Genomic DNA, 22,749 nt, shown 5'->3' on the forward strand with positions numbered 1-22,749 from the left:
CAGGTAGCAGAGCACTGATTGAGATTACAGAAGGAGAGTGGAGGGCAAAAATGGAAACACAGGCTGAATACCCTTATGACAAATATATACAGAACAGAATTGGTAGCAGGGGTTCATGGAGAGGTGTTGGGCATTGGTAGATTACGTGTGGTCAGGGAGCAGAGGGTGTATGGAGAAGGGTTGTGTAGAGATGAACAAGTTGTGGACAGGAAACAGAGAATTCATGGATAGATGCAGGTGAGTTGCGAACAAGGTGTGGTATGCCAGAAATACAATCTAAGAAACAACAAGAAGCTATTTAAATTGGCCAGTGAGCTCCTAAATCACCAGCCTGGCATGTCCTCTTCATACATTGTGGGGGACATTTAACAATTTTATTGCACAGCAAGGTAGTGCTAAATAGGGATGAACTCTGGTGTGTTTGGATCCTAGTCTAAACTCTACTACTTACTCCGCATTATATTCACATCATCCTCTGCCTCGGAGCCTCTATACTGGAACACAAGACTAAGATTCCAATACTAGAATCTACTTATCTGAGACCAGGGTTCAGAATGAGAGCCCTGCTTAAAGTGGTTGTGGGGTTGCTAAAGCTGGAGAAACACTCCCTGAGCACAAAAGACAATAAAGACTTCCATGTGATCTCATACCAACAGACTTAAGGATACAAACACGGGAACAGAAAATGAAATAGAATACATACATGATACCCCGGTTTTCTCCTGTTCTCTCTGCATTGATCTGAAGTATTCCACTATATTACGTAGCTTCCTGTTCTTCTTCAGACAAGTCCTCTTTGGGTACTTTCCTCTGCATTCAGGACAGGTATAAGATCTACCCCCTTCCTGGGTGTCTAGTGCCTTCACTATGCAGTCATGGCAGAAGTAGTGACCACATCTCAATGATACGGGATCCATGTAAATTTCCAGACAGATACCACAAGTCAGTTCTTCTCTCATAGCAGCAGACGCCATACTAAACAGAGCAAAATGAAAGTGAAAGAAATCTCAGGAATAGGTGACTTCTCAAGGACTCCAGATGGTGTCAATACTGAGCCACTGGCCTGAAATAAGCAGAGAGGTAGAAAAAATGACAGCACCTGATCCGCATTCTTGTCTTGGGTTGGTGATTCTTTACTTCTGACCTTCAGCCAGCAGTAAACTTGTACAAATACGGGTAGATAAGCGTTGCCTTATTGGATATCCAAACGCATAAGTGCAACACAACGTGTAAACAAATATCACTATAAAAAGTCCATCATATCAAAAGTACATTAATATCAGTGCCAGTGTGCTGTTCTCCATACAATTAGTGGCAAATTCACATGCTGTGCTCCCCACCAATGATCCCACTCACTCACCGACTTCAGCGGACTCTTAGACTTGGACTCTAAAGCACTTAGTGGGAAATTCTGGCTCTGCTGGGGCTTGTAGTGCTCCTTGATTCAGACGATATCTTAGAATGTAAGCTCCAAGGAGCAGGGCCCCCCTAACCCTCTTGTATTGAACTGTATTGTTGCTGTATTGTCTCCCGTTATATTGTAAAGCGCTGAGCAAACTGTTGGCTATATAATAATAATAATATAATCTCCACATATTTATTTATTTCAGGTACTTATACAGCACCATCAATTTACACAGCACTTTACATATATATTGTACATTCACATCAGTCGCTAACCCTCAAGGGGCGTACAATCTAAGGTCCCTAACTCACATTCATACATACACACACTAGGGCCAATTTAGACAGGAACCAATTAACCTACCAGCATGAGTGGCGGACCAATGGACTGTAGAGCCTGTGCAAGAGTTTGGAGTGGAGAACTAAGAGAGGAGAAGGAATAAGGAGTTTGCCAGGAGGGATATACCACTGAGGTGGAAACAGCTCTGCGGCCCTGTGAGGGTCAAGGAGGGGAGGTGAGCAGGCATTGCTGCCATTTGGAGGATTCATTTTACACCTAGAAGTGGAGAACACGAGTGGTTTTAAAAGCACAGAGTCACATGCATGGACATTTTATCACCTATGATGTATATATAATGTGTGTAAATTAGGCACGATATTTTAGTGGTTAATTGATATATTATATGAGTTTTTATTCACTTGTATATTCACTCTTAATTTGATTTGTGGAGTCCTTTTGATTATATGCCCTGCAAAATAGTATCTTTTACAGTGTGTGTTAATTCACCAATTTAATAAGTTTGGTTGCACCATTTTTCTTCCTCCACTAGAGGGAGATATTAGCGTATATTATATAGAGTTGTCACATATTATTATATTTATTATAATTTTTGAAGGCACTTTTTATTTTATATTAATTTTTATGTAATGTAAGCGCTTCACTATTTTTCTTTATTTATTGTTGCTGTATTGTCTCCCGTTATATTGTAAAGCGCTGAGCAAACTGTTGGCGCTATATAAATCCTGTATAATAATAATAATATAATCTCCACATATTTATTTATTCCAGGTATTTATATAGTGCCATCAATTTACACAGCGCTTTACATATATATTGTACATTCACATCAGTCGCTAACCCTCAAGGGGCGTACAATCTAAGGTCCCTAACTCACATTCATACATACACATACTAGGGACAATTTAGTCAGGAGCCAATTAACCTACCAGCATGTCTTTGGAGTGTGGGAGGAAACCGGAGTACCCGGAGGAAACCCAAGCAGGCACAGGGAGAACATGCAAACTCCAGGCAAGTGGTGCTGTGGTTTGGATTTGAACCAACGACCCTGTACTGCCAGGTGGAAGTGCTAACATTTTAGCCACTGTGCTGCCCAACATATACCAGGATGTCCCGGTTTGCACAATCACAGGTAATGGATGCTCATGTATGGAAAATAAAGGATGGGGGCCATGTAGTGTAATTTATGAAAAGCGACATGTTTACTTACTTTCCCTCACCCCACCCACCTTGCTTAAAGTGGAACTCCACTTTCTCAACATTGATTATTTTAATTTTTTTGCTGCCAGCAAATGAGGTCATACATCCCAGGAGTCTTCGGGAGGGGAGGAGGGGTTTTCTCAGCTAAGCACACCTTCCTGCCTGTATTCCTGAGCTAAGGGCAGATAAATTCCAGGAAGTGAATGCTACATGAATCATCTGCCCTTACTCAAGATGGCAGCAGCCAGAAACGCTAGGGAGTTGTTTTTCAAAGTGATTTATAAAAGGACAATAAACCATGGAGACATGGCTTGATGGGGGAGTTTGCTTTGCATATTAAAAATGAATTAAATAGCGATCTTGGTTTGTGGTGCTCAAATGCAGTGTAGTTCCACTTTAACTTAAAGGAATATTTTACTGAAATGAAACAGAATATAGACAGATAGCTAACACTTTGTCTGAGCCTACCTTGAAGAAGAATTTCATTAAAGTGCTTCTAAATGCAAAACCTTTTTTACCATTAAAGTTAAAAAAGTACTGCAATACCTGTCCTAGCCCCCCTGCCCCTAAACATCTAGCTGGCTCATCTCACCAATCCCGTGCTGTCTTGGCTGCAGCACTGCCCCTCCACTTCCTGGGTTCAAAGGCTCCTACTGCTGTCATCAAACTTCTGAGGAGGGAGCACAGATGTGGCTTACCAGTGCTGTGTGTGTCTATGGATGCACACAGCCTTGCTCGGAACAGCTGCTGCACGGGTGCCCCCTTAGCACACGGCTTACTGAAGGGGCACCCAGAGGAAAGGGGAGCAGACAGCACTGGCAGGGGACCCCAAAAGAGGAGTTAAGGAGCCGCTCTGTGCAATATCACAGAATATCCTTCTACAGAGCAGGGAAGTATAACATCTTTTTTTATTTTAAAGCAAAATAAGTATCCTTTAGTATTGGTTTAAAATAGTTACAAACTACACAGCAATGAGCAACTTTTGAGAAAATAAACACTTTATGCATAATTACTGTATGTAAAACATAACATAGCATATCAGGTCTATGTGACGCTCTAAACCAGTGGTTCTCAACCTGTGGGTCGCGCCCCCTTTGGGGGTCAAACGACCCTTTCACAGGGGTCCCCTAAGACCATCAGAAAACACATATTTCCGATGTGTAAAGAGCAGCTACTGTGTAGAAAGCAGCTGCTGTGTTGAAAGCAGCAGTATTGGAGGTAAAACGACACTCATGAATTATAATTACTGGATAAATAATTTTATGGTTGGGGGTCAACACAACATGAGGAACTGTATTAAAGGGTCACGGCATTAGGAAGGTTGAGAACCACTGCTCTAAACCGTATATAGAGCATAGCGGTCAGGACTATGCAATGTACATAGCAGTGCTGGAGAATGTACTTACATTTCTGGTCAATGGCAGAACAAATACCCCAGCATCAGTGGAAGGAAGAAGCCTCAGCAGCAGTGGTCAGTAGGGGAAAATGCCTTAGCTTCAGTGGTTAGAAACAAATACTTGTGGTTAGTGGGAGGCTGAATATCTGGCATCATTGTCTGGTGGAAGAAGAATGCCCTGACTTTGGTGGTCAGTAGGAAGAAGATTGCCCTGGCGAACATGAGCAAATTAGTTTTTTTTTCAAAGTGTAAAATCTTCAGATCCCCCTTTACATTGGTGGTCAGTATGAGGGCTTTCTACCCCGACCACCAATGTAATCTGAGCATTACAATGACCACCAATATAATGGAACATTTACATTAACCACCAATGTAATGGAGCAATTACGCTGACCACAGAAAAAAAATGGAGAGTTCTACATTGACTTAAAATTTAAAGACGATCCTACACTGCCCCGACCTCCTTTCATCCACTGATCACCTCTGCACCCCCTCCACCTGCTGGTCAATTCTTCCCCCACCTCCATCCTCTGGTTACCTCTCCACCTCTTTCCTTAATCCACTGGTCACCTCTTTACCCACCTCCCATCATCTACTGGTCACCTCTGCACCCCCTCCATCCACTGGTCATCTCTGCACCCTCTCCATCCGCTGGTCACTGCTGTACCTCCTTCCTTCTCTGCTTACCTTTGCACCCCTTTTCCATCCATTGGTCACCTCTACCCCCACCTCCATTCACCAGCAATCTCTGCATCCCTTACCTTCATACGTTGGTCATCTCTGCAACCCCCCCCCTCTTCTATCCACTGGTCACCTCTGCATCCTTCCTCTATTGGTCATTTCTGTACCACCCTCCATCCACTGGTCACCACTGCACCCCCCATATCACCTCCATTGCTCACCTCTGCAGCCACTCCCTTCCTCTGTTCACCTCTACACCCCTCCCTCCATACACACTATATTGCCAAAAGTATTGAGACACCCCTCCAAATCATTGGATTTAGCTGTTCCAATCATTTCCATGGCCATAGGTGTATAAAATCAAGCACCTAGGCATGCAGACTGCTTCTACAAACATTTGTGAAAGAATGGGTCGCTCTCAGGAACTCAGTGAATTCAAGTGTGGTACCGTGATAGGTTGCCACCCGTGCAATAAGTCCATCCGTGACATTTCCTTGCTACTAAATATTCCACGGTCAACTGTTAGTGGTATTGTAACAAAGTGGTAACAACAGCAATTAAGCCATGTAAAATCACAGAGCGGGGTCAGTGCATGCTGAAGCGCACAGTGCGCAAAGTCACCAACTGTCTGCAGAGTCAATAGCTAAAGGCTGCCTTCATATTAGTTCAACAACAGTGTGTAGAGAGCTTCATGGAATGGGTTTCCATGGCTGAGCAGCTGCATCCAAGCTTTACATCACTAAGCGCAATGCAAAGCATCGGATACAGTGGTGTAAAGCATGCCGCCACTGAACTCTAGAGAAGTGAAGATGTGTTCTCTGGAGTGACCAATCACGCTTCTCTGTCTGGCAATCCGATGGGTTTGGCGGTTGCCATGAGACTGGTATTTGGCAAACTGCATTGTGCCAAGTGTAAAGTTTGGTGGAGGGGGGATTATGGTGTGAGGTTGTTTTTCACGGGTTTGGCTTGGCCCCTTAATTCCAGTGAAGGTAACTCTTAAGGCGTCAGCATACCAAGACATTTTGGACAATTTCCTGCTCCCAACTTTGTGGGAACAGTTTGTGGATGACCCCTTCCTGTTCCAACATGACTGCGCACCAGTGCACAAAGCAAGGTCCATAAAGACATGGATGAGTGAGTTTGGGGTGGAAGGTATTGACTGGCCTGCACAGAGTCCTGACCTTAACCCGGTAGAACACCTTTGGGATGAATTAGAGCGGAGACTGTGAGCCAGGCCTTCTCGTTCGACATCAGTGCCTGATCTAACAAATGTGCTTCTGGCAGAATGGTCAAACATTCCCATAGACACCCTCCTAAATCTCGTGGACAGCAGAAGAGTTGAAGCTGTAAAGGTCGGGGCCAACTAAATATTGAACCCTATGGACTAAGACTGGGATGCCATTAAAGTTCATGTGCGTGTAAAGGCAGGCCGAACAATACTTTTGACAATATAGTGTATATGGGAGTGGCCTCATAATTATTTTGAGGGGTATTTTATGTGGTGGAGGGGAGGGAGGAGAGTGGACACACGTCCACTCTCCTCCCCTTCTTGCTGTGACCCAGAAAACTATGTGTATGACATCTTTTCCAGGTCACTTGTCACTTTCGTTGGCTAGCAGAGTCGGGAAGGAATGTATTGCAGTGCGATTTGCATTGCAGTACACTCAGTGAAGTACAGAGGAGACATCTTTTAGACTGAGAACCTGTCACCTAAAAATCATCAGCAGGTAAGTAACTTCAGTGCAGAAGAGACAAAGCATGTCTTTTCTGCATTAAACTTCCTGCCTGTTTGCCCATTTTTATTATTTTAGCTAAAGTACCACTTTATTGACTGTAGGCATGTGGCCCTTTCATATATGATGTGTGGCCCTCAGACCTTAGTGGTCTATAGTGGAAACATCGATTGGGGCAATAGAATTGATGTTTACTAGTTTCATGTAACGTGTTCCCTGTTTTCTATTGTCTTCAAAAGCACACCCCCAGCCCAAAATGTGGCACGTCTACACTCTCTAGCCCTCATTTTCATCTATTAAAGTCTGAAGTCTCCGACAGTCCACTCAAGCATTACATATATTGAACAGTATGTGCGGTCCTTTGGTGATGTCAGGGGCCACATTTGATGCCCCCTTTATCTCATACGTTGACAACCACTGATCTAAAGTGACTATAGATCTTTCCATAGGGTGCGAATGAGCCAGTCATTAAAACACACAGGCACATTTTCCTTACTGCAATGATTGGAAACATATTTTTATTATAAATACTTTACTGCCAAATAACAGTACAAAAGCACCAGTGATTATGTACTAGGAATTTAAGTCCAATACCAGTTCTGGATTGGTTGAGGTCATGAACAGCCAGATGCGTCGTGACAAATCAGGACCAATGCGCCTCTCTCTTGTCTGGTCTTGGTCATTAGACTGTGTGACATCTTCATCTGGATACTCCATATCATCTGTGGCACCTCCAGCACGTGGTACCCTCAGGTTACTGAGGAGAGATAGTCTCTCTTTATCAGTATTACATGCCACATATGCCTGGATAGAGAGAAAAGATACAGAATTTACTTTCTTTGAATAACATCAGCTTTATACACCGACTACTAGAATTAATACGGAACAGATGAAATGCGTACATGTGAGCTTATTTACCTGCTAAAGGATTTGTGTTTCTGTCCATCCGGTCTTACCATTTACACAGCTCTGCCTCACAGCACATCCCTGCCTGGAAGGGGAGGGGACTTGATTTGTCTCTGCTGTGGATTCATTTTTACTTACAGATCTATTTTCCACCCCACCCTGTGTCAGGGCAATGAAAGGAGAAGCAGCACACTGCGCTCATCCCTTCATCACTGCTCTTTTATCAGCATGCTCCTTTTGCACTGCAGCAACACCTGGCTGATTGTGCTTCCTCCTTTCTGAGCTCTGCTGTACAGGGGAATGCAGGCTGATACCAAGCCAAACATGGTGCTTACACTGCTGACACTGAAAAAAATACATTAATATGATGTAATAATGATTACAGAACAGCATCAATGTATGTTTCTATTAAACTAGTAAGGTAAAGTCTAAGAAATACTTGAAGCACTTACCTTTTAATACCTTCCAGACTAATATGGTAAAGTCTAAGAAATACTTGAAGCACTTTCCTTTTAATACCTTCCAGACTAGTATGGTAAAGTCTAAGAAATACTTGAAGCACTTTCCTTTTAATATTTTCCAGATCCACCAGAGATCCCCATATTCTGGGGTGCTCGAATATGCAAATATTGCCTTAAAAGAGTAATGGTGAGGGTTGACACCCCCTCCCCCTCTCCTGGCTCCTGTGCCTCCCTATTGGCCACTGAGCTTACCTGTCAGTGGGGAATAGTAGATGAGAGGGGCTTTGGGAAAGATTGTAAAATTTCAAAACCATCTTATACAAGCAATTAAAAAACAAGGTCTATTTTTATATATACTGTACATCAGCTTGATGTAACTAAGTAAATGTCTTACTTCCAGTCAATTTCAGATATGTGCTTTTCTACGGCATGCCTTAGAACAGTGGTCTCCAAACTGTGGCCAGGGGACCAGATGCGGCCCTTTACTTGCTTTTATCTGGCCCTTGGGGAACTATTTCATCCAATGATACCAACAATGGGGCATAATTACCCTCACTGACACCAATGATGGGGCACTATTCCTGCCAATGACACCAAGGATGGGACACAATTTCTCCCAATGACACTAACAATAGGGCCATATGACATTAATGATGGGGTACAATTCATCTCAATGACACCAACGATGAGGCACAATTCCTCCCAATGACACCAAAGATGGGACAGAATTTATCTCACTGATACCAATGATGAGGCAAATTTCCTCCCAATGACACCAAAGATGGCGTCAATGACTTTTCCCCACTAACATCAGGGACTTTTTTTACTCCTAATCCAGCCCCCAGAAAGTCTAAAGGACATTACCCCTTGGCACCGGCGCCTCCTGGCCCTTTAAGGGTTTCAGAAGTCGGGAGGCGGGGCAGGGTTTAGCGTCATGTGACCGCCGTGACACACTGTCACATGATCGGGAAAGGTCGCGATCGAAAGAGGAGATTGGGACCTTTCCATGAGTACTGGACATGTGTGCTGGGAGTGCGCAGGCGTGTGCTCTCAGCACATATGTTTTTTTAATAGAACGCAAATGTGCGGCCGCTCAGCGTCTAGGCCCAGACACCGGGAGGCCGCACATTTGCATGTGTCAAGAGGTTAAACTGGCCCTTTGTTTGGAAAGTTTGGAGACCCTGCCTTAGAAGATGGTCCATTGTTTTGATAGGAGTGACCAATGATCCCTATGGCTATACACTCCTCTGTCTAATATCTGCAGATGCTCAAGCTTTCCCTTTAGTGTGAAAAATAGTGGGGGAGATTTGCTAAAACTGGTGCACACAGAATCTGGTGCAGTTGTGCATGGTAGCCAATCAGCTTCTAGGTTTTATTGTCAAAGGATAACTGAACAAGCTGAAGATTGAAGCTGATTGGTTACTATGCACAGCTGCACCAGCTTTAGTAAATCTCCCCCATTGCATGTGGATCCTGGGCAGAAAACACATTACACAAAGACACTGACCTGCATAAGGAGTTGTGGAGAAGGATAGGCCTCTGTTATAGTTGCAGCCATTGCTGGACTGACTCTATTAAACTGCTGAATCTGTCTCTTCCAGGCCAATGGTAAGCCAGTGAGCGATCCTTTGGGTCCCCACCCTCGCCAGGTGCCTGCTGAGGTGCAGAAGGAGTAGCTCTGAGCCTCCCAGTGCAACCTGCAGACAGAGAGAGAACGTTGTTTACCACGGTCCACCTTGCTGCACCATCACTTATAGGTCATCTGACCTCAATGTTTGCTGCAAAGAAAAGAAAAATTTGGGGCATGCATGCGTGTGCCCACTGCTGACCCCCACTGAGACTGGACACTGTGCAATTTTGTCAGCAGGTTTCATCCAATGATTTATGGCTGACACCTGCTGATTGGCTGTATCCATTCACAGCACACAGCCCTGTGTTTACAAACACACAGGACTCTGTACACAGAACAGCGATCTGTCTGTTTCTTCTCCCTGAAAAGCAGGGAAAAAAAACAGCCAGATCTCTTGGGCCCCTTTCACATAGACGTTCTGATCGGGTCCATCTGCCCGTTTTTCAGGTGGACCCATTGAAACCTCTATTCTCCTCTATGGAGCGGCGGGTGTAAATGGACATGTGTCTGTTTACACCCAACGACATCCAATCCGATTTGATCCGTCGAAAAGAGATGGATGGGGATCCATTCCCCTTCTGTCCACCGGATCGGATGGGATGGCAGTTGGATGGAAACACACAGGCGGTTGTTTTCCATTCGACCGCTCATAGAAGACAGTTGATCCGCTGACTGGTCCACCCCGTCTGAAAGGGGCCTTAGTAAAAGCAGCACATATTACACATACAACACTTGTTAGGCACACAGTTAACCCCTTGACTGCCCCTTGATGTGAACCCTTTCCAAGCCAGTGTAATTAGTACAGGGACAGTGTAAAGTATTATATCTGATCACTGTATTAGTGATGTCAGTGTCATTTAATTTACCTCCCAGTGACGGTCTGTTAGCACTAGATTGCCCACCACACTATCACAGTCCAACTGTAAGTCACTGATCACCAGCACAGCGTTAAAGCTGCGTAAATTCCAGTATATATACACCATAGTTTTTAGATGCTATAACTTTCAAACAAACCAATTATTATACACTTAGTGGGATTTTTCCTTTACCAAAGACATGTAGCAGCATTTTGGCCTAAATTTATGAAGAAATTAGATTTTTTACATTTCTTTATTTTTTATAACAGAAAGTAGAAAATATTGTGTTTTATTTCCCCAAACTTTTTTGGGTTTTTTTTTTGTTTATATAATAAAAAATAACACCAAAAGAAGACTCAAATTTCACTTGGGTACAGTGTTGTATGACTGAGCAATTGCCAGTTAAAGTAGCACAGTGGTGAATATAAAAAAAATTCCCTGGTCATGAAGGGGGTAAAACCTTCGAGAGGTCAAATGATTAAACAGAGGCTAAGAAAATAGCTTCCTTGGCTGTAAAGGGCAAGAGGGTTTAGCTCTGCTCTAAGTGTATGTTATTTCAAGATGTTGCAGTTTGGTTATTGGCGTACACCTAAAACGGAAATAATTTAGTAGGCATTCAGTGGATTCAAAATAGACAATTCATTTTAAATGTAAATTCTTTTTCCTTTATACCACCTGAAAATGCTGATTTGCTGAAAAACAGAAATCTAAATAATCCATTAAAGCAGGAAATGATTATAAGGCTGCTCATGTCACTTGTATAACCTTTCACTCACAAGGAATTTACATTGTCCAGTCACTTTTTTGTGAACTCACCGGAACGGGCGCTGAGCTATACTCTTGGTCACAGCACACACATGTTGCCCCAGTTCTCTCCATGTATCCAAGAATAAGACTTCGGTCTCATGGTACAGCTGTAGAAAGATAAGTGCCTACCTCCACAGAGGAGGATAACAGTTATCAAAGAAGGTGACATCACAGAGAAAACTTTATTAGAATATACATAATGCTTTCACATTAAAATTTAGATTTGACAGCATGCCTAACAGTGATAATAAACTAGAGAAAAATCAGAGTTAAAGGGCAACTCCATCTTTTTGCACCATGTTACGCCCATATTTAGGTGCTGCCCCAATCTAAAAGGATCTTGTAAAGAGATGCAAAGGTCGCTCCTTTTCTTACAAAATAATTTTACATTCATGACTACAAAAAGTAAAAAAAAAAACAAAAGAAAAAAAAACACCTAAGCCGGGGCCACTGATGCAGAGAAGGTCTGAGATTCTTATTACAGCTCTGAAACTGATCAGAAAGAGGGCTGATCTTGCCACTTGGCAGTCAGTTTGCAAAAATTTTTGACAATAACTCAGTTTCTACTGTAAATTACACAGGAAGGTTAAATAAAGTGACAAATCTTTAGTAAATTCTCCCCAGAAGCTAGTTTGAAAAATATATTATGGCTTCAACATAAAAGCCTCATTGCTCACTGGGTGTTTAGCCCCCCGTGCCTGAAATCCTGGCATTTTGGTGCAAATGAAAAGTTCACCATCCAGCCCCACTGCTGACAGTCTGAAAAAATCTATGAGAGGCTGAAAGCTGCTGCGGATGGATGGGACTGGATGGTGCGCAGAGTGGTACTAACATTTAGGGCAGTATGTTCCCAGGAACGAATACCCAGAATACATGCAGTGTGCACTCCCAGCATTCATCCTTGGCCACATACTGCCCAGGGGCGGACTGACCATTTGGAAACTCGGGCACTGCCCGAGGGCCCGGGGTCAGTAGGGGGCCCCATGAGATGCCCCCGGTACCTTTTTCATAGGCTTTTTTGAGTTTGGACAAGGACACAGGGGCCCCATAATCCCCTATTGCCCGGGGGCCCCATGAGTTGTCAGTCCACCCCTGATACTGCCACAAACATTAGGAACACTCAGTGCAACATCCAGGCCTGTCCAGCCGCAGCAGCTTTCAGCCTCTCATAGAGTTTTACAAGTTGCCGACAGTGAGGCTGGATGGTGCAACCTTTGCCTTCCGCCCGCATCAAGATGCTGGGATCTCATGCTTCGTTGCTAAATGTCTAGTGTGCATGGGACCTGAGGTGTCTGGAACATGTAAACTTAAAGTGGAACTAAATGTAAAATAGAAACATTTGTGAACAGGCAGTCTTTTTATTGCAGAAAAAAAATGCAATGTTACACTTTCCTGCCTATTTGCAGTCCTCTGAAGAATGTACACTGAACTGCACAAACTGGCAAACTCCCAGCGTGCCCGGATGACTGCACTCCTGCACATGTATGGGAGTGATGTCATCCCACATCAGCCAATCAAAACAAACAAAAACCAGGGTCCAAAAGAACCCAGGGAGAAGAGAACAGCGCCGAGCAGGGACTTTATGGGTGTCAGATTGTTGGAACTAGAACTAAGGTAAGTACGTGTGCCTTTAGTTCCACTTTAAGACAAAAATGTATTGCATAAGCTCACTGGGCCACATAGTCCCCCCCCCCCCTTTAGGACACAATGCAGCAAAGTAAAAGAACTATGTAGCAAAACAAAATTCATTTTAGGCTCTTGCTTAAAACAAAAAATTGTATTCAAAATTTAGTTTCCAAAACTAATCCTAGAAGATGATACTAAAGAAGATGATGTATGGAGAAGTCTTTAACCGAGGACTGGTATTTAAATGTAGATTAGCTACCAACCTCATCTATATGTCGCCTGGTCACTTGGCTTTCTGGCTGTTCATCATAGCAAAGGCTTGGCTCTAGAGAGTGTCTCTCCATCTTACGCGACAGTCTTTGACATCTGGTGGTCAAAAAAACATTTACTATTAAAGCTCAGTCAGTTCACTTATACCATCTCAGTGTTTTCCGTCTTCAAGCATAAAAAGAGAACCCCAAATAAATAAATAAAAAAGTGAGTGCTTTCAACGTCAGCAGCTATGCACTAAAGGTAACCAAATAAAACTTCAGTCAAAACAGTAAGTAAAGTGCAGCGCTATAAATAATTAAATAAATGATAATAATGTCCGTATAAAATGAATATTCTTATGGTGACAATCCGTGTGTAGAGTGCCCACTATGGCGGTACTTCAGTGCTTGTGTTTTTAAAAGTGGGGTAAGAATACGCACTCACCAGATGTGTAAAGAAATTACGCATTTAAATCAATCATCAGAGGTCCCCTTTAAGGAAGCGGATTAAGCCATGTATAGAGATATCCTCCCTCTGTATGGGTGGTATGTCAGGCACTTCTGGGTGGTATATGGATCCAGTAAACCAGAGGTCCCCTTTAAGGGATGAGTGGGTGTAGCAACCTGTGTAGCAGGAACTCCCTCCTCTGTGTAATAAGGTAGATCTTGATTCAGGGGTGAGCTCTAGGAAATCAATGACTCCACTTCATTAAAGGGGACCTCCGATCATTGATCTATATGCGTAATTTATTTACGCATCTGGTGAGTGCGTATTCTTACCCCACTTTTAAAAGTACAAGCACTGAAGTACCGCCATAGTGGGTACTCTACACACGGATTGTCACCATAAGAATATTCATTTATACGGACATTATTATAATTTATTTACTTATTTATAGTGCTGCACTTTACTTACTATAAAAAGAGAACCCACCTCTTTGTTACGTTAGCTTTTGGAACCAGAAGTCTGGTGTTGTTAGTGCACGGTTTTTAGCAAAAAACTGAGGACTTGGGGTAAATAATGCAGGTGCCTGTGAACTACACCCACTATGCACTGATTACACTTGCAATGCTCTGCAGGACTGAATGCATATATTTAAAAGAGAAGCATTGCCAATCGTCTCCTATGGATCATAGGTGTGCAGCTTGTTCTGCACTCCTGTGATCCATTTTCTGACCTCACAGAGCCAGTCCAGGCTCCGAAAGATCCTAACCACATGGTTGGAATCCACCCAGAATCCTGGACCGGCAACTGACTCAGCTTCTCAGCAATCCACTGATATCCTGAGCCAGCCACTCCCACCCCCGCCTATCACTCCAGTGAGTGCTGGAGGGGCAGAGCAGAGAGCCAGTCACTGACAATCACTGCTCCCTTCTCAGAGTGGAGGGGAGAACTGAGCGATCAGCAGTGTCTGATCACTTAATTCTCAGTGGATAGCCGGTGGGGGACAGATGCAGCATCAGATTGATGCTGCATCAACCTAGGTGAGTAGAAGATTTTCTCATTGTATAGCCCATACTTCTCTTTTAATAAATGCACATTTTTGATTTTATTAATGTGTGTGCAACCTCACCTTCAACACTTAACCTTTAAGCAGAAATCGGGGCAAAATGTTTTTTGAACCATTCAGTGGTGCTGTGCCCATACTGCACGGGCCATCTGCTCGTTTTTGTCTAGGGGTCATAAGAGTGAAAATATACTTACCGAATCAGATGATCCTCAGAGCGCAACACTGGTCCTTGCCGCTTCCCCCCCCCCCCGCATACTAGCGGTCTTGTCAATGGACTGTTCCTGACGTCATCATGCCAACAGACCGTCTCAGAGCCTGAGGATGGCAGGAACAGTCCACCGCTGGACTTGGGGGAGCGTGGTTTTCCGGAGGATCGGAGGACGGGATATATATAGCTTTTCCACTAAACCCCTGGACAAAACGAGCAGTTTTCCCATGCAGCGCACAGCCCCACTGCATGGGAAAGTAAAATTTTACATGGAGTTCTGCTTTAAATTTCAATCTGTAAACCAGACTTGCATCTTAAAATCAGACTGACTATTGAACACTGTAGCTTTGAACAGAAAGTTTTTTGGACAAAAAAATGTAAATAAAAATGTTTAACTTGAATCAGACTAATGGTATTATTTCAAAAGTGAAAGGTCCTCTTTAATGAAAGTTGCAGTCTGTAATCCAACTTACCTTCTATAATCATGTAGCCCCAAAACAGCCAAGGTGATCTTCTTTCCAGAACACTTCCTATCTATTCCAAACACAGAGGTCGGAGTCATGGCGTTTTCAGGAGCCAGGAATGGAGAGGGATCAGCTACTTTAGATCTTACAAGGCTGTTATTAACTTTTTCACTGCTGGGCCCGATGTCCATTTTTTCACCTCACATACCCAGACCACTTTGGCAATGTTTTCACTGGTTATGATCGGCAGCTGCTGATTGTGGCCCTTCATGAATTAGGAGAGTCTCAGGTACCACTCTGCCATAAGTTCATGATCAGCGTAGTGGCTATTAGCTTATAGACTAAGGCAGTGGTCTCCAAACTGTGTCCCGGGGGCCAGATGCAGGCCTTTGCTTGTTTTTTCCAGCCCTTAGGGCACTATTTCTTCCACTGATACCAACCATACCTCCCCCCATCACTGATCCCAATGAAGGGACACAACTCCCTTTAATGACATCAACAATTGACACCAATGATGGAGCACAATTCCTCCCACTGACACCAAAAATGGGGCATTGCGTTTTCCCACTCATGTTAGGACCTTTCTACTCCCAAGGGCCACAATCCGGCTCCCCAAAAGTCTGAAGCACAGTAATGGCTCTTTGTTTAGGAAGTTTGGAGACCCTTGGCTTAAGGGAATGCAACTGCAAAAAGGATTACTGACATGGCCTACTGCAAGCAGTTCTGCCCTTACGTCAGTGCCAGTGAAAGGATTAAACACAACCTCCACCCCGATCATGCCATGCTTTTAATACCAATGAAAGCGGATCTATCATTACAAATTAGAAAGCACATGAATCAATATGGGAACATTTTACCATGACATTCTTTTGAGTAAAAAAAGTACCTTTTTGTTGTTATTAAAAAAAATGGCTGCTCAGGTGATCTAAAGCCTGAGTGGAAGAAAATGTGGGTTCAGTTCGCATCACTCCCTTGTTTTCCCCTTTGTTCTATCTGTATACTTCATATCTTTTCTATATCCATCTACAGTACATGCCTTTTCTTACATATTCCTTTGTAATTAAACTACTTCCACGTATAATCTCCCAAAATGAAAACAACTGAAATATACATAGACATTTAGCAACATTTTACTACTTCAAGTCTCTCTAAGGTAAGATTCACACTACTGTTGGTTGTGAACAAAATTGTGCGCTTTCCTGACGCAAAACATCCTGTACAACAAACACTTTACTCCTGCGCTAGGAAAGGACTCAGTAGACCTAATAAGAATGTTCTGGAATTTTCTGGAATATGCACTGCTTGCTGCCCTCAACAGACCGGGGTGGTCCGAATACACTGGATACAAATGGAGAAACAGAAAAAGGGCGCACCGACCTAGTGCATTATCGTTTAAAATAATGTATTAAAGAAACAAAAATAGGTATCATACTCACAATGGACATAATAACACAGGTATGTCAAACTGAACAAGGTGTATGATCCAAACAACATCTGAGTCCATACGATGGAACCCTGGATGACCAACTGGCTAACGCGTTTCGAGGACACAACCTCTTCTTCAGAGCCAACACTACAGGAGTCTGTACTTCTCTTTATATAAGTTACTAAATGGTAACAAAAGGGCTGTCCTTTGGCAGACACGTGGCAGTGCCAATATTTCTGAATTAATTAATTATTATTATTAGTAGTAGTAGTATTTATCAACTCCTAATGGCACTCCCATGCGTCTGTTTTCACACATACTGAAATGCAGGGTACGTTTTGATGCGGCATAATTTTTAACAGGGGTCAGGGGCTTCTTTACCATGATTCCTACATGTAGGGAAGCCCACTGAAATTAATAAACTGATCCACACATAACTCACAGGAACTTGATAAAAACGCAGTTAAACGCACAGATGTAAACTGAGCCTTAAGGCGGAGCTCCTCCCAAAAGGTGAAGTTCCGCTTTAAGGACTGCTCCCCCGCTCCCCATTAAGGACTGGCACCTTTGGGTGCCCAAATTTGACAGGTACCTGCTCCCATTTCCGGTCTGATTGCCTAGGCGATTGGAAACAGAAGTTGTCCTCCCTCCCTCTCTGTAGTCTTTTGGGACACGTGACAGGTCCCAGAAGACTATAGGACCATTCAGGAAGTGCAGCACTACTCGCGCATGTGCAGTGGGTACCCGGCTGTGAAGCCGCAAGCTATCACAGCTGGGTGCCCACACTGAAGATGCCGGCCTCCTGGAATACATGACGGCCTGCTGGCCTCCTGGAATCCAGGACGGCCGGTGAAACGGGCTGCGGGAGACACACCACAGGACCGAGGGACAGGTAAATGGCTGTTTTTTAAAAGTCAGCAGTTTTTGTAGCTAATGAGTTATTTTTTGACAAGTGAGTAGAACTCCACTTTAAAGTGTTACTAAACCCTGGACCCTGCATTAACTATATCTGGCCTCCCACAGTACATAGAACATGGAAATATAATTATTTTAGTAAATATAAACTGCTAAGTACCTTTTATTTTATCAGCGGGTAGAGCAGTCCTGAGACTTCTATCAATGTCCAGCAGAGTACTGGATAAAGATGGTAGGAGGAGTTTTCATTCTCCCGACTGACTTATGAGGCTGCATGACCCCTAAACCTCTGTCTGGACAGTGCTTATTGACCCTGTGCTGGATATATGCACTCTCCCAAGAAAATAAAAAAAGGTCTCTAGCAATACACACCAAACTGTGCATGTGCAGCTTGTCTCCAAGGCTCTGTTCTATCAGCAGATGGATTGGGGACAGCAGTAGAAGGGGAGGATCAGAGAAGTCTGGATCAAACATAATTTTTACACAGTGCAGAGGATTAACCCCTTAGGTTCCACAGTGAGTATAACAAGCATGATTTACTGCATATACAGACTGATTTTACTGTTGTGGGTTTAGTAACACTTTAAGCACAAAAAAATAAAAAATCTAGTACACATACTGTAAACCTTTTTTTACATCTATTATAATTGACCTCAGCAAATGCAATTATTGTACATATGGCACATGGATATTGAGCTATATGCCCCATGGGTCCCTATATTATTATTAGTATATTATTATACAGGATTTATATAGCGCCAACAGTTTGCTCAGCGTTTTACAATATAACGGGAGACAATACAGCAACAATACAAGAGGGATAGGAGGGCCTTGCTCCTTGGAGCTTACAATCTAAGAGGGAGGGGCTAGTGGTTCAAAAGTTAGTAACTGTGGGGGATGGACTGGTAGGAGGAGTAGAAGATTCCATTATTAGCTGAGGGCAGGATAGGCTTTCCTGAAGAGATAGGTTTTCAGAGATCACCTAAAAGTGAGCAGAGTAGGCGATATTCTGATAAATTGGGGTAGAGAGTTCCAGAGCATGGGGGAAGCTCTGGAGAAGTCCTGGAGATGAGCATGGGAGGAGGAGACAAGGGAGCTAGAGAGTAGAAGGTCGTGCAAGGAGCGGAGAGTACGGTTTGGATGATATTTGGAGACAAGATTGGTGATGTAATTTGGGGCAGAGTTATAAATGGCTTTATATGTTATTGTTAATGTTTTGAATTTTATCCGTTGGGCAATGGGAAGCCAGTGGAGGGATTGGCAGAGAGGGGTGGCAGATACAGAATATATATAAATCTGCATGTTCTTCACCTTTCCAAATTTTACCTGAATGTAATAGAAGACACTCTTGAGAAATTCTCTAGGCTCCACCAGAATCAGCATTTGCTCTTCTTTCCCTTTACATAGATCCAGACCATCCTGGAATATAAAAACAGCGATTGGAAAATCCAGAAATATTTTTGTGTTAGCTGAATGAAAAGAGTTCGGAACTTAATTTCTGTGTTTCTCGTGTGTAGAGCAGTCCATGGAAATGAACAGGCTGCCATTCATGCCACACATGGAAATGCACCTGCATTTGGTTGCATCTGCAGGTGTGAACCAAATCTAAGAGGAAGAGAGGACACCCCAAGATAGCAGCTCTCAATAGCTGGCATTATATCACCATTCTGAGTAAATATTTGTAGTAGGTCTTATGTGCACTCCTTATCCCCCCCCCCACACACACACACACACACACACATACTTCTTTTTGCCTCATAACATATTATTATTACAGTGCTAGTGTTACTGTTTGTGTTCTTGTTGTATAATTTTGCTGTTGTTTTGGTAAAAATTCTCTTCTTTGGTCCCGGTAGAGTAACAATTTTCTTACTTAATCCCCCAATACCAGGGTGGATTTGATTTAAATCAAACTGATTTAAATTACGATTTAAATCACTAGTCAGTAAGGCTTGATTTAAATCAGAGTTTTCTACATAAAGACTAATTCTTGCTGGTATATCTTTAATATGCAAGTAGATGAAGATTTTTAGAATAACAACTTTTCATATTAGTTTTTTTATCCCCAGTTTAATAGGTTAATCATTCATATTTGGACAACTTTTCTGTTGTACTTAGGAAGGAGAAAAATAATCATTACCTTAATAATAACAATTTAAATAGATTTATTCAACTGAAACAATAACATTCCAGCATATGTTATTTGCTTAAACAAACATCCATGTTTATTTACTAATTTGGCTAAACAAAATATATATATTTTAAGAAACTTAGACTGTCAGCCCCTTCCTCCTCACACTTAGTTTCACTTTTTTCTTGTGCAGATCTATTCCACTCCAAACAATCAGAAAAATATTGTTTCTATTCTATTCACTGAACTTATTGAAACTTAGCAGTGAAGGGGTTGATTCTGTATTCATAGGTTTGTAGAAGTTAGGATGAAGGTCTTTTTCTTAACTCTGTTCATGTTAAAACATTTTTGCTGTGAAGAAGAGGCATGTGATCTCCGCTGAGTCAAATTCAGTTTTGAGAACTGCAAAAATAAACCAAGCATCTGTGATAATATCTTGTAGGCAGAGAAACTGCCCAATAATCTTACAAAAACCTCTGGAAGAGCAAGACATTGTGAATGGATTCATGGAATTTATTTACCCAAAAAATTAAACATATACAGCCTTATTCTACATAATTAAAAAACTAATCTTTATTTCATGATGGAATAACCTTTGGATGGTAATATATTTTCCTCAAAAAAAATTTTATTAAAAAAAAATCCGATTTAAATAAAAAAATCAGATTTTTTAAAAAAAGCATTGATTTTTATCCACCCTGCCCAATACTGATGATCTCATCCCTCTGATTCCCACCCTTGGAGGCTGCTCCCAGTGTTAGCCATGATAAGCTCAGAATACCTCTCTCAGTCTTAGTGCTCCCTGTGCAGGCTGATATCAAGTCAGAGGATTTTCAAAGTCCCCCCAAAAAATTAAAAGTCAGCAGCTACAAATACCGTAGCTACTGACTTTCATTATAAGGATATTTAGATATCCATGGATCAAGTGCCGCCCTCACCTGGGCTGGTTACTCACTGGTCTTTGGCAGCCCGGTGCAAGCATGTTTATTAATTGAAGTGCGCAGTGAGCCCTAACAGCTTCACAGCCAGCTACCTACTGCGCATGCACAAGTTGAGCTGCACTTTGTGAATGGTCTTGCAGCTTTCTGGGACTTGTGATGTGTCCCAAAATGTTGCGGGTTAAGAGGGGGGTGGGGGTGAAGTTTCTCTTGGATCGCCTGGGCGAAGTTTCACTCGGATTGCCTAAGCGATCCAAGTGGAAGTGGGAGCAGATACCTGTCAAAACTAGATACCCGCTCGACCCCCCCCCCCCAGTATGACCGTAACGTAACAACGTATGACCAAACATGTTGGGGGGTGAGTTGGCGGCAAAAAAGAAGAACTCCCTCTTTTGTGTGAAATTCCACTTTAACACTGTATGCTAGTTTTATGATACATTGATTATAGTTTACTGAATACTTACCAGATTACATGATGACATTATATACATGCTTAGCATTTGGCATTCAGGTTTAAAAAATGTATTCTGCATATAGGTAAAAGGAATTACAGAAAACAGTGTGTGAGAATTACATTGTGTGCAGTGGCTTGCTGTTTGTGCACAAAGGTGGTGCCATAAAAAGAATACAATGGAAACCTTTTCTCATAAAATATGAATTATTAGAATGTATTATTCTCTTTTTAACATAATAACATAAAGGAAACCAGTACTGACACAGCCTGGATGCCTTCATTACTGACCTTCCCCTGAAAATGTTTGTTGTTTGGCTATTTTTGGCATCAATAAATTCAGAGCTTCCAACTAGAGATGAGCGAATTATTCAAAAATTCAATTCGGCTGATTCGCCGAATTTGCGGGAGAAATTTGATTCAATGCGAATTTATTCGCTGCGAATTTAACTTATTAAAAGGGTTTCTAGGCTTCAGAGAGCCTTTATATTAGTGCAGAACACTGTACCTTTAATTTAAATGCCCTTGGAGTCTGCTGGGGAAGAGAAATAATACTGTCAGTCAGTATGACATGCAGATGAGTGCCGTCGATCTTAGAATCACCGCACACTTCACTCATTTGGGCAGTCACGGGGCACAACGAAGAAGAAGAAGAATGAAAAGAAGAAGAATGAAAAGAAGAAGAAGAAGAATGAAAAGAAGAATGAAAAGAAGAATGAGAAGAATGAAAAGAAGAAGAAGAAGAATGAAAAGAAGAATGAAAAGAAGAAGAAGAAGAATGAAAAGAAGAAGAAGAAGAATGAAAAGAAGAATGAAAAGAAGAAGAAGAAGAATGAAAAGAAGAAGAATGAAAAGAAGAATGAAAAGAAGAAGAAGAAGAATGAAAAGAAGAAGAAGAAGAAGAATGAAAAGAAGAAGAAGAAGAATGAAAAGAAGAAGAAGAAGAATGAAAAGAAGAATGAAAAGAAGAATGAGAAGAATGAAAAGAAGAAGAAGTAGAATGAAAAGAAGAAGAATGAAAAGAAGAAGAAGAAGAAGAATGAAAAGAAGAATGAAAAGAAGAATGAGAAGAATTAAAAGAAGAATGAAAAGAAGAAGAATGAAAAGAAGAATGAGAAGAAGAATGAAAAGAAGAATGAAAAGAAGAATGAGAAGAATGAAAAGAAGAATGAAAAGAAGAAGTATTCCAGTACAGCAAAAAGTGTATCTGCAGAGAGCTCCGCTATTTCTGACAGTTCTCTGACAGTTCCTTCACATTTACAGCGGTTGAAACATTGTATCTGTTTCCGAATAAAAACATCTGTATCCTAAATGGAAACAAATAGATACAATGTTTCAACCGCTGTAAATGTGAAGGAACTGTCAGAGAACTGTCAGAAATAGTGGAGCTCTCTGCAGGGACACTTTTTGCCGGCTGATCGGGAAAAATTCGATTCGTGCATCCGAAGTTGGCTA

The 22,749-nt window shown here is 42.2% G+C and overlaps 1 protein-coding gene across 1 annotated transcript in view; it reads right to left on the reverse strand.

Annotated features, from left to right (window-relative positions):
• Window positions 1-7,285: 7,285 nt before the first annotated feature.
• LOC149473115 (structure-specific endonuclease subunit EME2-like) overlaps window positions 7,286-22,749 on the reverse strand; it is a 46,933-nt gene continuing 31,469 nt past the window's right edge. The window contains exons 3-8 of the mRNA XM_089684006.1: window positions 19,102-19,193; window positions 15,443-15,547; window positions 13,263-13,365; window positions 11,383-11,498; window positions 9,587-9,776; window positions 7,286-7,516 (exon numbers count right to left, since the gene is read on the reverse strand). Of these exons, the coding sequence (XP_089540132.1) occupies window positions 7,286-7,516; window positions 9,587-9,776; window positions 11,383-11,498; window positions 13,263-13,365; window positions 15,443-15,547; window positions 19,102-19,193 (837 nt within the window). The remainder of the gene's footprint in view (window positions 7,517-9,586; window positions 9,777-11,382; window positions 11,499-13,262; window positions 13,366-15,442; window positions 15,548-19,101; window positions 19,194-22,749) is intronic.

Source organism: Staurois parvus, unplaced genomic scaffold (genome assembly GCF_062004578.1).
Source record: "Staurois parvus isolate SC_StPar_1 unplaced genomic scaffold, SC_StPar_1.0 ptg000018l, whole genome shotgun sequence".
Classification (NCBI taxonomy): domain Eukaryota; kingdom Metazoa; phylum Chordata; class Amphibia; order Anura; family Ranidae; genus Staurois; species Staurois parvus.